Here is a 15,421-nt window from a genome sequence, read left to right on the forward strand (position 1 = left end):
TATGGCTAAGTGAGAGTGTTCACGCATTATAGTCCGGTTGCCTTGTTCGTTGGGCTGAGCGCCTCCCTCGAAGGACCCAAACATGGGAAAAAGAGCCCTCAGGTTTATCCCCAAACACCCCAGCACTAGCGGCACGGGGGCAGAAGCCGATGACTTGCCATCTCTCAGAATTGATAAACAGCCGCATAGAAGATAATATTTTAAATTCAAACAGCATTGCTTAAGCGCATATGAACAAGTTTTCAGCGCACAGGACAAAATGAGCGATTTTTATTCAAAAATTACATCCATAGAACATTCATCCGCCATAAGGCGGGCACCCTTCAGAACATCCTTATAATAATTTTCGGGCTTGCGATGCTCTTTCCCCAGCGGTGGCCCATCCTTCACAAGCTTCTCAGCATCCAGCTTGCCCCAGTGCACCTTCGCACGGGCAAAGGCCCCACGGGCACCTTCAATGCAGATGGAGCGCTTGATGACTTCGAGCCTTGGACAGGCCTCCACCAGCCGCCGCACCAGCCCGAAATAGCTCCTAGGCTGAGCCTCTCCAGGCCACAGCCGAACTATGAGGCCCTTCATGGCCTGTTCGGCCGCCTTGTGGAGCTCGACCAGTTGCTTCAACTGGTCGCTCAGGGGCACGGGGTGTCCGGCCTCAGCGTACTGAGACCAGAACACCTTCTCCGTCGAGCTGCCCTCCTCGGCTTGATAGAATGCGGCGGCATCAGATATACTCCGGGGAAGATCTGCGAACGCGCCCGGAGAACTCCGGATTCGGGTAAGTAACAAGTAACTCACGCTTATATGTTTACTTTGCATAAAGAATGCCTTACCCGCCGCTATCTTCTTCACCTCATCCAACTCCTGGAGGGTCTTCTGGGATTCGGCCTTGGCAGACTTGGCACTTTCAGTAGCCGCCGCGAGCTCGGACGCTCGCGTCCTTGAGTCACACTCCAAACTCTCATGTTTTTCCATGAGAGCCTGGAGCTCTTGCCGCACCTTGCCAACCTCGGCCTCATACTTCTCTCGCTCAGTGCACTCCACGGCCGACCTCTTCTCGGCCTCGAGCAGCGCTTGCTTCAGGGTCGCCACCTCAGACATGGCCCCTACAATAGCCATGATACTCCTGTCATTTTTCGCAATTGCACCTTTTTATACACATTTATACAAGGTATTTCTTACCTTCACTGTCCTCGAGCTGCTTCTTGGCACGTCCGAGCTCTTGCCCGGACCGCTCGAGGTCCTGCTTTAGCACGTCCACTTCCGCAGTCAGTGCGGCGGACGCTAGCAAGGAAGCCTGCACACGCATATTGACTTCTTTTTGTTAGACTCCTGCGAATTTTATTTGATCCTCTATTCGGCTTTTCTTCCCGAACGCCAAACAGAGCATCAGGGGCTACTGTCTATGCGGTAATGTCATTTACACATTCTTTACTTACCTCAAAGCCTGTTAAAAGGCTTGTACAAGCTTCAGTCAGTCCACTCTTGGCGGATTGAACCTTCTGGACCACCGCACTCATAATAGTGCGGTGCCCCTCGTCGATGGAGGCACCTTGGAGCGCCTCCAACAGATTGTCCGGCACCTCCGGTTGGATGGAGGTCGCCGGCGCGGCGGGCTTGCTCCTCTTGGAAGGAGGTCCCCCTCCGGACTCTGGAACCTTTGAAGGTTCCGGAGCGGTGTCCGGCCTAGGGCCGGACTTGGAGCCCTGGGGGTTTTCGTCCCCTTTACTCCTGGAGTCCGGGAGGTCGCCTTGCGGCGCCTCCAGGACCACCTCCTCCCGGATTGGAACTTGCTGGGACAACACTTCGGTGTCGTCCGGAGGGCAGGGGGAGGAAGCCGTCGGAAGCGAGTTCACGTCCGACGAGTCCAGTGAGCCGCTCGACGATGCGTCGAGCCGGTCTTTGGGTGGGCTGCATAAACATATCCGACATAAGGGAAAGCTGTGCAATAATCAAATACTATGAAATCACTCCAGTATCCGGATACTTACGATTTTGCCAGGGGCTTGGCCCTGGGCGGCCACTCCTCTTCACCGTCGTCGGCGTTGGTGGAGTAGTCCGGAGGAGGGGTTCTCGCCTTCTTGGACCCCTCGGCCTCCCTAGTTGGGGCGGCCTTCCTTTTCTTCCCTTCCCCGCTGGAGGGGGAGGGGTCTCTTCTTCCTCCTCCTCATCTCCGTGGGAGGAGTGCGCCTTGGATTCGTCGGATGATGAATCCGACACCTCCGGGCGTCGGGCACTCTTTCGAGTCCCCGTGGCCTTCTTCTTGGCCTTCTTCTCCGGCACCACATAGGGTGCCGGAACCAGCAGCTTCGCCAATTGAGCGTCCGCTGGGCCTTCGGGAAAAGGAGCCGGACAGTTGATCTGTCCGAACATCACCTGCCAATCCTGTCAAAGGAAAGGGAGCTTAGACTCCGCATAGAGTCAAACTATGAAACAATGATACCCTGTAAAAGGAAAAAAACAGCTTACCGCAAGAGCGTCACGCTGTGCACTGAATCCGCGATCCTCAGTAGCGGATGCGGGAGCCACGACGCCCTTAAAGAGCACCTTCCAGGCATCTTCGTACGTCGTGTCGAAGAGCCTGCTCAAAGTTTGGTGTCACGCCGGGTCGAACTCCCACAGGTTGAAAGCCCGTTGTTGGCACGGGAGGATCAAGCGGATGAGCATAACCTGGACTACGTTGACAAGTTTGAGCTTCTTGTCCACCAGGGTTTTGATGCATGTTTGGAGTCCGGTCAGCTCCCTTTTTACCCCACGACAGGCCCGTCTCTTTCTAGGACGTGAGCCGCGTTGGGGGTCCGGACCGAAACTCAAGGGGTGCGACCCATTCGGCGTCGCGCGGCTCGGTGATGTAAAACCACCCCGATTGCCACCCCTTCAGGGTCTCTACAAAGGAGCCCTCGAGCCACACGACGTTGGCCATCTTGCCCACCATGGCTCCGCCGCACTCCGCCTGGTTGTCGCGCACCACCTTCGGCTTGACGTTGAAAGTCTTGAGCCATAGGCCGAAATGGGGGCGGATGCGGAGGAAAGCCTCGCACACGACAATAAACGCCGAGATGTTGAGGACAAAATTCGGGGCCAGATCGTGAAAATCCAGGCTGTAGTAGAATATGAGCCCCCGGACAAATGGGTGGAGAGGGAAGCCCAGTCCGCGGAGGAAATGGGGGAGGAATACCACCCTCTCATGGGGCCTGGGAGTGGGGATGAGCTGCCCCGTTTCGGGAAGCCGGTGCGCGATGTTGCTAGCCAGATATCCGGCCTTCCTCAGCTTTTTGATGTGTCCCTCCGTGACGGAGGAGACCATCCACTTGCCTCCCGCTCCGGACATGGCTGGAGAAGGTCGAGGTAAGGAGTGCGGACTTGGGCGCTGGAGCTCGAGTGCGCAAGAATGGATAGGCAAAGGAGGAAGAAGGCGTAGGTGAAAAGGTGGATCCTTATCCCCTTATATGGGTGGACGCAACTACATGTCCCCACCAGCCTGGTAAAACTCGCTTATCTCCCAAGCACCGTAATCAAAGGCGCGGTTGGGTTACCCACGCCCGTATTGATGAGAATCCTGGAATAAGGGGACACGATCTCTGCTTTAACAAGACGTGCCAAGGAAACCGCCTCGCATAACGCGCTGAGATGGGACAGTAAAATAGTTCAAATAAAAGCTTGGCCGTGGTGTGATGTCACACTACAGAATACGTCAGCAGATTAGATTTGTGTAAATATTATTCTCTCTTTGGCAATATGTGGAAACTTATTTTGCAGAGCCGGACACTATCTTTGTGTTCGAAATCTTCTATGAAGTACTTGGAGGAGGAACCCGCCTTGCAATGCCGAAGACAATCTGCGCGCCGGACTCGTCGTCATTGAAGCCTGGTTCAGGGGCTACTGAGGGAGTCCTGGATTAGGGGGTGTCCGGATGGCCGGACTATACCTTCAGCCGGACTCCTGGACTATGAAGATACAAGATTGAAGACTCCGTCCCGTGTCCGGAAGGGACTTTCCTTGGCGTGGAAGCCAAGCTTGGCGATGCTGATATTTAGATCTCCTACCATTGTAACGGACTCTATGTAACCCTAACCCTATCCGGTGCCTATATAAACCGGAGGGTTTTAGTCCGTAGGACAACATACACATCAACAATCATACCGTAGGCTAGCTTCTAGGGTTTAGCCTCCTCGATCTCGTGGTAGATCTACTCTTGTACTACCCATATCATCAATATTAATCAAGCAGGACGTAGGGTTTTACCTCCATCGAGAGGGCCCGAACCTGGGTAAAACTTCGTGTCCCTTGCCTCCTGTTACCATCCAGCCTAGATGCACAGTTCGGGACCCCCTACCCAAGATCCGCCGGTTTTGACACCGACACCTGGCTGGTGTGAAAGCGATGCTTGGGCGGTGATCCTCTATGATTCCTCGGCCAAATCTAGTGTCATGGGAGAGGGCATGTCCACAGAATTTTGGTCGTCGAGGTTGCTGTCTCATTAAGGGGTTGGAGCCTCAATTTTTTTGTGATATCTCGGTGAAACCGAAGTGAGGGTTCCTCGTGGTAGGAACTACAGATTTGATCATCGAACTGTGACGCCATCAAGCTGTTGACACCACACAGAGGGATCTATATGGGCCACCAATGTCGGAGTTGAATCCGGCGGATATCGGATAGGGGGTCCCTAGCTGGTGACCTTGGCTCAATGTTAACAACACGGAAAGGGGACACGGTGTTTACCCATGTTCAGGCCCTCTCGAAGAGGTAAAATCCTATGTCTTGATTGTGTTGTATTGATTGTAGATGGGGTACAAAGTACAAGATGGTATACCTCGATATCATATGTGAATGAATCTAACCCTGCGGTCTAAAACCCCTCGGCTTATATAGACACCGGGGATACCTAGGGTTATATGTAGGTCGGTTACATCTGGGATAAACATATCAATGATCGCATCATGCCTAGGAGTATGTCCCAAGTCTTTGGAAGATTCCATCTTGTGTACCCCGTGGGGCCTGCCAAGCATGGCCCACTGTCAATTGTTCAGGGGTCCTCGGCCCAGCCCATATCCCAGGGGCTGACGTGGTTATTACCCCCTAATCTAGGACACCGTCACCTGCTTCTTTGGATTATCATGGCATTGGACAAAAAATGAAAATTTAGAATGAGCGTAAAACTAAGAAAGGCAACAGCAAGTCGCTCAAGATACCATGACTTCATTTACTCACCCTTCTCTTTGTATTCCCCCGGTATGACTTTGTCGATAATAATTTTTTTATATATAATCAGGTATGGGACAACTTAACTCAGAGAGACGTAAACGACCCTAAAGAAATGGAAGACAATGACTACGACCATAGGCCTCCAAAATCTTGACAAAGCCACCACTTAACATGCCGTCGTTGCACCACCATACCCCGTGCCAATAATTGACAACATCGAGAAATCCAACCACTAAAGTGCCCGCAAAGACCTGTTGAGAAACATAATTTCTTCAATCGCTGCAATAGTAAACCACCGCATACGAGTGAGATTGGCTGTCGGCTAAGCATATGGGGGTTAGAATCGCGCTAGATATAGACAGGCAGCCGCGCTAGAATCGCCAGACCAAGCTGGCGACTTTGCTCGCAAAGGCTTGGAAGGGACAGTTTGCCGAAGAAGACAGTGAGGTTGCCGCCGCGATGCACAGCAAGTCACAACGACGACGACACAAATAACTAACCCATTATCCATGAAGAACAATGGGGTCTAAACCTCAGAGGCTCCTGAGCAACGTTACACCAAGCATCACTGAGACAGGACTGAAGATGGGGAACTTTTATTCGAGATGACAGACTGCACCATCAAATCACCGCCAACTTAGCCGAAAAATTCACTACGCAAAGGATGAGAAAAGAGGATCCCCTCCCCTCCGCCTCACAGCGACAGAAAGAGGCAAGGGGGAGGAGATTAATTTTTGGCAGCGATTAATTTTTGATGGCTAGGGAAACAGATGATACCACAGACAATACGATCAGCATCACTTTGTCAAGTTTGAGAGATCTTTAGATTGCTTGGTGTTGTAGAAACTAAGCATAATCTTTAGAGGTAATACCACTGGAAATCATAGAATTTGCACTCAATTTTCAGTTTGGTGCTAGAACTTTGAAAATATGGATTTGCAGTTACTTAACTTGACTCAAGCGTGCATATACGGTCGCAAAATGTGTATGCGGTGTACCCGTGTGTATGGCCCCACGGGTCAGTGAGAGACTGCACTTGGATGACACATTTTTAGCAAAACACCCATGTATTTTTTTATTCATGAAAAAAGCCAACCATGATTATGATTTTTTGCACAAGACCCCCTCGCTTTTTTATTTGCAGAAAATCGACCAGCATACTACTGTGAAAATGAACACACAAAAATAGGGCGTTGGGTCTGAAATCGTCGACCAACGTTTACAACACTGGCCAGTCTAGCCAGTACACCCATCATGTGCAAATGTCCACTAAGGATAAGCAGCTAATATGTATTCTGCTATTGCAGAGTGAAAATTAATAACAACAGCAAAAGAAAGAGTGGCCTCAAGGCCTCAAACTCACGACACAGGTTAGCGAACAAGCCGCGCTACCACTTCGACATGAGAGCTCATGTTCGAGGCTCGTTAGCATCAAACAGAGGAGCTTTCGCGCAGGGTTCGCCGAAGGATTCGCACAAACGGGCCGGCCCATTCCCATGTGAGGAGCGAACGTAATAAAAAATGTCACGAAAACATTCTACCTTTGGATGGAACACTAGACCTACCGCTGAATTGCAATGATGTCGGCCGCTGAACTATGGACCAGGTATGTCTTATATTACAACGCCACACTTGAAGTACTATGCGCATCGGTAGATCCATTTTTAATCTTCCTTTAGAAGTTAAGGAATGAATTTTGAAACTCGAACAAACTTTTACAACGTAATTTTTTTCTAAAAAACGTGAACAATTATGAAATTTAATATATTTATTGAACTTTAGGTAAATTATTTGAGGTACCTAGGTGCCTAGGCCCGGTATGGCAGGTCATTTTTACTAGTGCATGACACGCAATCCATTAAATACTAGCTTTCCATTTTTTGTTTGCATGCACTATATCCTCAACGGTCAATGATTGCTTTTCAAAAAACATAATTATGTTGATTTCCTAGCAATAATTCCTTTCTAAATATTATGCTAATGCATTATATCTATTGAAATTATACACATAAAAGGGCTATTTTATCTTATAAATTATAAACATACCATAATTATTATACTTAATGAAAAATATACATATACTGGTGGTATTATGTGTATAAGAATATACACATACCCGAGGTATTATACCAAATAAAAGTTATGAATATACCTCCGGTATTTCAAATACCTACTAACAAGACATAATGAATATACCCACAAACATCATGAGTAAGTGGATACCTCAAAATATTATGAGTACGTACATATATCCGGTATGTATATACCTAAATGGTGTACATACTAATCATTGGCACATGCCTGAGGTATCAAATACCTACCAACGAGACGCAATGTATTGTGAAACAATTTTTAAAAATTGAAAAAAAAATCTGAAAAATGTGAACACTTTTTGAAATCACAAACAAAATTTGAAATTGCAAACAATTTTAAAAACAAAGAATAAAAATAAAAACGATAAACGATAAATAAAAGGAAAGGAAAAAGGAAAGAAAAAAAATAGAAACAGAAAAAAAAAAGAAAAATGTAAAGTAAAAAATGAGAAAACCGGCAAAAGAAACATAGCTCGGTTCAGGGAACCTACTAGAAGGTTCCCAAAACCAGATGCTCGCTTGAAGTGGGCTAGCCCGTGCGTCTGGTTCGCTTGCTTCTCTTCAGCGAAGCAGCGCAGATCCGACGCACAGGGGCGTCATATAGGATCTGCCCTTCGACATGCACATGTACATAATTAATGTGAATAACTAGGCTTAACGTACTAGAAGATAGGCGCTCATGAAGCTCAAATGGCTATGGCCAGTGCAGCCCATTTTGTACCTGTTTATTTTTCTTTAAGAATTTGTAGATAGTATGTAAATTATCATTTCATTAATAAATATAACCTTTTGATATTCGTGTGTTATAAATATTGTACATACAAACGAAATAACCTACTTTAAAAATTATTCACGTATTATTTTAAAATATTCGCATAAATTTTCATGTATTATTTTAAAAATTCAATCATGTATAATATTTAAATTTATAAATTTTCTGAAATCATTAGTAAACAATAATGCACAAGTGAATATTCATAAATATTTAGTCAATGTTTGTATTCATCATTTTGTATAATTTAAATATAAACCATGAATGTATATTTTTTATGGATTCACTAAACATATTTATGTAATAAAATAAATTCAATGTCCGCATAAACTAAATATATTTTATATAATACACATGTTTATATTTAGATGTTTTATGTACTACTGGCCATTTGTATGTATACTTTTTTTAACACACAATTTTTTTTACATAACTTTATTACATAGTTTTTACAAATATCTTAAAAAGTATCCTTAATGTTTTTATTACTAACATTTTACTAAATGTTTTTTATAGAATACACATGTTTATATTTAAGTTTTCGATTAACTAATCATCGTATGTATGTATAATGTTTTTAACACACAAATATTTCAAAAACAAATTACTTACGTTTTTACAAATATACATAAAAATAAACCGTGCAAAATGGGCTGCAGTATCTGCAGCCCATTTAAGCTCCCCATGCGTTTTCGCTCAGTACGTATGAATATTTGTTTTTTGAAACTCTCAGTACGTATGAATGTTACACATAGTAGACATGCGAAACTGTTTGGCTGAGTCACTAAATTGGCTAGTGTTTTAAACTGTTTTAAGCGTTGGTCGCGGGTTCAGCACCTGCGCACCTATTTTTCATGGTAATTTTCACATATTCACATCACATTGGTGGTTTGCTTTTCTGCAGATAAAAAATTGCAAGGTTTTTACTTTTTTGCAAAAATACATCCCAGCTTTTTCCATGAATAAAAAAAATATAGGTGTTTTGTGTAAAAAATTCCATGAATAAAAATATATAAAGATGCTTTGTGCAAAAAATGCATCATCCAAGCGCCTTCACTCACTACCAGTTGGAGCCATACACATGGATACGCCCATGTATGCATTTGGGACCGCATGTGCACACTTGAGTCATTATTTTCAAAGTTTTAGCACCAAACCGAACATCAGGTGCAAGTTCTATGACTACCGGTGATATTTACCCCTAATCTTTCCCATGACTGAAATCCAAGCACATTGTGCAATATTGCAGGTGAAATACTACACAACATGAGACAGGATATATTTGCATTTTACACAGGATACATACACATCACCTACGAGGTGTAACGCTGTGCATGCACCCGGCTACTCCTTCACAAAACACATACTTAGACGTAACCGATCTGAGATTCCATATGACCAGATAAAAACAATAGGTTCAAATTAAGATAGCAAAATACTTGATAGCCAATTAAGCAGGGTTGCTCAAATTTAATTAGCACTGCACTTTTTCGTACGGATCATCTCAGACTGAGACTGCAATGAAGTCAACCAAGATCAGCTTATGTTCAATAATACCCTGTGAACCAACATGCCAAAAACTCCCATCAGACTATGAACAGGCAGTTTCAGCTAGCCGTGAGCCTTATGGTTTCTTCAGGCCCTCAACCAATGATTTCAGTAGGTCTTCTTTCGAGATCCTATAATCATGAGCTTTCAACATTTCTTTGTCAATGAAATGAAACGCAAAGGTCTTTTGCGTTTTCTTGGAAAAAAATAAGCATGCTTATTCACCAGAGCTTCATATTTAGATGCATCGTTCACCAATCTTAGTGCCTCATCTTTTGAAACCTGGAAGGAACATGATTTAGACCAAGTGACAAGTTTGCAAGAAATGGGATAGCATGCAGCTGATAAGACATTCACAAAATAGTATCTACAATTTACCAGAGAAGAATTGCCAACTTTTTTAGGCTTCCATATCATCTTCAGAGCTGTTGCAATGTCCAGTAAGCTCCAACCCTCACAGCTGATGCCAGACACATCCTTAATGACAGCACCTGCTTCGCGCATGACTACAGAATATTTCATCTCAACAGAATCACACTCAGACAATGCGGAAGCCGTCGCAACAATTTGTTCATTGACTTGGAGACAAAGAAGATTGCTTCATCACTAAAGAAGAGATGCTAAGCACAATTTTTCTACTGAAGTTACGTCCAAAACTTTGGTCCATGGCAACTAATTAACTCACCATCTCTGGTTTGACATTACAGTCATAACACTTCAAGAATTTTTGCAATCCCTTACTCGGGAGGCGGTCCTCTTTAGCCAGCTGTGATTTTTCTATAGGTATCAAACCTGGCATGCAATTCTGTATGCCCCACATTACCTCCATCACCCGTTTATTATACAGGCATTCTATTTCCTGGAAGAAGTCACAGCGAAAATCATGATCAAAGTTGCTCAAAGGTATAGGTGAAGCAGGAACTTATACTCACCAATCTCTCTTCAATGATTTCCTTATATTCAGGCTTTCCGACTGCCATTTTCTTACCAGGGAGCCACGCCCTGATCATGTCAGCAAGCCTTTCACTGACACCAGTGTTCTGATTAATGGCACTGGACTTGTCCTCAAAAGTTTGGAACTCCATCAGCAAAACAACCTGATGAAGAAATAAAACAAGGGTAGGGGGTAAAACAAAACAATTGATCAAGTATCATGTCATGTCTCTCGACAAGGAGAGGGGGCTGGTTCAATAATTATATCTCAACCGTAACGATGTACCCATGTTCCAAGTCCTCATTCATCAAAATACCAGTGTAATTCAGATTACGTTCATAAACAAAGGTGCTGCTCTTCATAGAAGCACATCAAACAAATTCTTTAGAAATACTGTTACACCCATGGTGGACATTTAGCAGTAGTAGTTTTTGGGCATGCATGCACTCGCATCCAGGCTACATGCTTTACAACCAGATTTATGAGGGAAAGTTGTGTTAACCTCTTAATTATTTAGTTAAGAAGTAATGAAGAATATGTTTGTGTTGCTCCTTCAACACAAAACAAAATAAATTAACAGAAAATGATGATGCAATCAAGAATGGTGCAAGATCGCTAGTAGAAATTATTATTTGGCGGCAAGCAACATCAGGATATAAAATCAGAAGGAGGCACTAACCCCTTTTGCCGTGTTACTGTCAGCGAAATTAAGCCATATGTCCTGCAGGAGACGAGGATAAAACAGAAAAGTAGGTAAATGGCATGGACAACAAGAGAAAGCAAGCAAGCACATCAGTAACCAAGGAAGGAAGAACATATAGTACCTCCAGAGATCTAGGTGGGTTAATGAGTGACCCACAAAAAAGGAAGACTGCAAAGCCAGAGGGTGTCTCGAACAGAAGCAGCATGTATTCCCTGATCCGACATAGGTCAGCTGCAAACAAGTTAGCAGACTTAAGCAAGCATGATTACCAAGAAAAGAAAACACAGAATTCAGATATGAAGCGTGATGCCAGGGGCCCTTGCGACAGCCAGGGGCTATTAAGAATACCCAGCTTGACCACCCCTGGCACGGCCCACTGGATTGGCTGGCCATCATACCCACAATATGGCCTGTTTAATGGGTCATCTTTCACCCTGTGCTTCTGTGGGAGCGGGGCGACCCCGTCAAGTTCGCTCCTCTCCTCTCGTCCAATGCTTCTGCACGTCTGCTGGGTGTGCTGACCTCCACTCAGATGCCACCGCCTGGGCTTCCCACCACCTGATCCTCCACAGATTTCGCCGCTACCCATGGCGAGCCCTCGGAAGCCTATATATATATATTGTCTTCTAGCCGGTGCACTCAACTGTTCCATGCCATTCACTGGAATGTTCCAGCGATGGAAGGCAATTGTTCCCACCAGTTGGAAATAAATTTCCCAAGGGTGCAGCGGGAGCAAGAGTTCTAGCGGTAGCCCGGAGGTGTTTGCGGTGGCAACTGGCAACTGGCAAGCAGTTGATGCTGCCGTTTTGCTGCCTGGAAGTACCAGCTGTGCAAGCAAAGCAGAGGCGGGAGTGTGAGAAACCAATAATGCTAGATCTACAGGCTGAATCCTAGGCACTAACCTTACGGGATGATGTTGTGTGCAACCACGCAACTGCTCGAGAAAATTTCAGAGCAAACCTAGAAACCCACGAACTGCGTGGATCCACGTCGTGTGCCTAAGGTAAGTGTAGTACTATTGGTGAGAGGCGGTGGGCGGAACCACGAATCACATCCGCGTGGGCGATGTGCCGCCTGTTCCGTGCCTCAGCCAAAACACTGCCAACGCACCCACAAACCGCGGATCTATGCCTCCCCCTTTACAACCAAGCTCACGAAACCTAACCTAGGATGTCCGGATCTGTGGGTTCGAACCAAAATTGGTCTCGTGAACGCCCCCACAGCAGGTATGTGCTCCTACAAATCTAGGGTTTCCTTTCGCTTTCCTACTAAAAGTTTCCCTGCCAAATAAATGAGACTGGGAGACGAGGATGACGGCGGGCGAGTGGCTCACAAGGGCGTGGGGGTCGCGACGGAGCAGGAGCGCCCCGGCGTCGCCTCTTCGTCGCCAGATGAGAAGATGCTGAGGAGAATCGCTTCCTCATCGCCGGAGAAGAGGAGGTGTCGCAGAATTATTATTTTTTTTGCAACAAAGGTCAAGTTGTAGAAAATATATGCAACAGAGATAATGTTGTAGGAACTATTATTGTGAGTGAAGCCTGAAAAGGCGACAACCATGGACGCCGGTGCTCCTCCAGGGCGACCGTGTCGACATGCTTGCCGACGGCAAGCCTTGATGGCGACGGTCGGAGCAGCCTGGGGAGGTGTCAGTTTGAGAGGGAGCTCGGAAGAAACACGGGGTGACTACTTGTGCTTGTCGGCGGCCTCGTCGGCGTGTTTGTCGGCAACGGCGGTCGTGCTTGTCGGCAGCATCGTTGGATGTTTGCTGGTGGGGGCTTCGGATTGACGAGGGCTTGCGAGGAGCATGGGAGACGAGGGATCCAGATCTCGCAACACACCAATTGTTGCGGTGTGGGAAATTGCAACAACTACTGAGTTATAAAATTTAGTCTACGTAATACGTTGTTCCTGAGACATCTAATTAAAATCAGATCTGACGGCTAGGGAAGTGGTGAATGCACGCGTCTTTATCAGTCGGATGATTAGAATCATTTATGCAAATGCTTATACGTACACGCATATACTCATCCTTATAAAAATATACGCATACCCTACTCCTATGAGCATCTTTATTAAAAGACTGAGCTGGCATATCATCCTAAGATTTATGAAATCTCCATAGGTGTCTATCATCGACGGGAACGTTTCCTCTCACAGAAAGTATATCGCGGGAAATTCTAAAAAAAATTAGATCGGTGCTTCTTGAACCGTACAAGTCCACGCACCTCGTACACGCCTTTTGTACTAGTACTAGTAGAAAATTGACCGTGGATTGTCACAGGCAATATAAAATCAATTTAATGATTTCATCATTTGTCTAATGGGAACAAAAAATCATAATTACCTAAAAAAATTAGTTGAGGATTACCTAACTCGTTGTTATCATATGTCTAATGGGAAATAGAACATCATAATTATCTAATTCTTTTAGTTGAGGATTATCTAACTCGATGTTATGAGATGACGAAGTAGCTTACATCTCTACTGAATTGAATTTAAGAAGAGCATACACAATTTTTCATCTCATAAATTCGAAGTAGCTTACATCTCTCACTCTGTATCAAAATAAAAGACGTGTTTTGACACTATGGAAAACGTCTTATATTTCGTATCAAAATATAAGATGTTTTTTTAACACCGACGTATTGTCAAAAAAAGCTCTTATATTTTGATACTAAGGGAGCAACTATTTACTTCACATTAAATATTTAAAATGAGCTTACAAAAATAAACAGGTGACCTTGTGTGTCAATTCTTTTATAAGCATGAAGGGATTTAGAATCTCTTTTTTGGATGCTTTGTTGCAAAATATTGCTAGGGGTAATTTGTAACATCTTGGGGATGTCTTAGTCTAGGCCCACATGTTTTACCCAGTATTTCTGGTGGATATCTCACTTTATCCCACACAACAGAAACTTGCATATAGTTGGAGTGGCGGCCTTATGATGGGTCATCTAAAAACTTAGGAATAGAGCACGATTTGATGGAAAACTTGTGAAATCCCTAGCTGAGTTTATCTACTATGCTTCTTCTTTCCTTCGATATTTGGCAGGCCTTCAAAATGAGGAGGACAGAAGGATGGTGGAGCAAGGAGTTGATCGCTTGCAAGGTATGGTGCTAGGGATGCATAGAGTGAATCCGTCGTCTAATGGCGATGGCCCTTCGATGCTGGAAGACGAAGAGAATAGGAAGTTGAGGAGAAGCTCGAGGTTTGTGAGCCGCGTGTGGATTTTAGGGACTCGAGTCGATTAGGTTTAGGAGAGACGGATCGGTGCTTCTTTTTTCTTTTCTTTTTGAGGGAAAGGACCGGTGCTTCGTGAACCGTACAATCCCACACACACCTCCTACACGCCTTTTTTAGGGTTAATGTTGCCGCATTTATTTAACCAACGTAGCTCGAATGTCATTTGAAATTACATCTAAGACATAGTCTGGGACCCCCGCCCCCACCCACCCACCCACCCACCCACACACACACACACCTTACAAAGTTCTTCTCCTACCCCTACTCTAGCTAATTTATGTGCAGCAACATTCGCCTACTGACTGACCCAAGAAACTTTAGAATCACTCCTAGTATGCAACATCTTTTTGATCTCCTGAATTCATGGTCCTGCTGCCGAATAGTTTTGACTGGGTTGATTGATCATTTGCACCACAACCTTGCTATCTAGCTCGGCATGGACTCTTTGTGTTCATCTGCATGCCTTATTTTTACTAGTAGAAAATTGACCGTGTGTTGCACCGGGGATACACTTGCGCTATTAAAACGTTGCTATGGTAGTGAAAACGGGCAAAGAAGAAAACAAGAAGAGATTATATGTGATTTTACCTCCTCAGCAGAGCCTAGTTCATGGACATTGAGTTTCTTAGCCCGAACTCACATGAGCTCGGGTGAACAGTAAAATCAAAAAAATACAAAAAAACTGAAACTTTTTAGTGACAAACATTGACAAAAGTTTTCAACACTTGCAAAATTTCATTGTTGAATGATTTTGTAGAAGTTGTGGCTAAAAAACAAAACCGGTGCTCCAAAAATTTAAATTCCAAAAGCATTTAGGAGTGATGTTTTTTGCCATGGCTTCCACAAATGTCGTTTCACGATGAAATTTTGCAAGAGTGGAAAACTTTTGTCAATGTTTGCCACTAACAAAATTCAGAATTTTTGG

General features: G+C 44.9%; 1 protein-coding gene across 4 annotated transcripts; it reads right to left on the reverse strand.

Moving 5' to 3' along the window:
* Window positions 1-9,434: 9,434 nt before the first annotated feature.
* On the reverse strand, window positions 9,435-12,762 carry LOC125543379 (probable nucleolar protein 5-1). 4 transcript variants are annotated; one of them, XR_007298411.1, is made up of 7 exons: window positions 12,586-12,761; window positions 11,374-11,483; window positions 11,229-11,270; window positions 10,548-10,712; window positions 10,301-10,474; window positions 9,994-10,221; window positions 9,435-9,897 (listed from the first exon to the last, which is right to left on the reverse strand). XR_007298411.1 is itself a non-coding variant. In XM_048706706.1 (7 exons), the coding sequence occupies exons 1-6, from the start codon at window positions 12,674-12,676 to the stop codon at window positions 10,035-10,037; spliced, it is 654 nt and encodes a 217-aa protein (XP_048562663.1). In that variant the 5' UTR covers window positions 12,677-12,762; the 3' UTR covers window positions 9,435-9,897; window positions 9,994-10,034. The 4 variants fall into 4 exon arrangements, 3 of the variants coding, with proteins under 3 accessions (XP_048562663.1, XP_048562661.1, XP_048562664.1); XM_048706706.1 differs by having other exon boundaries at window positions 9,994-10,106; window positions 12,586-12,762; XM_048706704.1 differs by having other exon boundaries at window positions 9,994-10,121; window positions 12,586-12,758.
* Window positions 12,763-15,421: the final 2,659 nt, after the last annotated feature.

The sequence above is a fragment of the Triticum urartu genome, chromosome 3 (genome assembly GCF_003073215.2).
Source record: "Triticum urartu cultivar G1812 chromosome 3, Tu2.1, whole genome shotgun sequence".
Taxonomy (NCBI): Eukaryota; Viridiplantae; Streptophyta; class Magnoliopsida; order Poales; family Poaceae; genus Triticum; species Triticum urartu.

Excerpts from the sequence above, each read along its gene's own strand:
- LOC125543379 (XM_048706704.1), bottom strand. The coding sequence starts at position 12,676 with ATGAGGAAGCGATTCTCCTCAGCATCTTCTCATCTGGCGACGAAGAGG. Across the intron at positions 11,271-11,373 it reads ACCCACCTAGATCTCTGGAG|GACATATGGCTTAATTTCGC; the intron begins GTACTATATGTT and ends CGTCTCCTGCAG. Across the intron at positions 10,122-10,300 it reads GTAATGTCAAACCAGAGATG|TCATGCGCGAAGCAGGTGCT; the intron begins GTGAGTTAATTA and ends AATATTCTGTAG.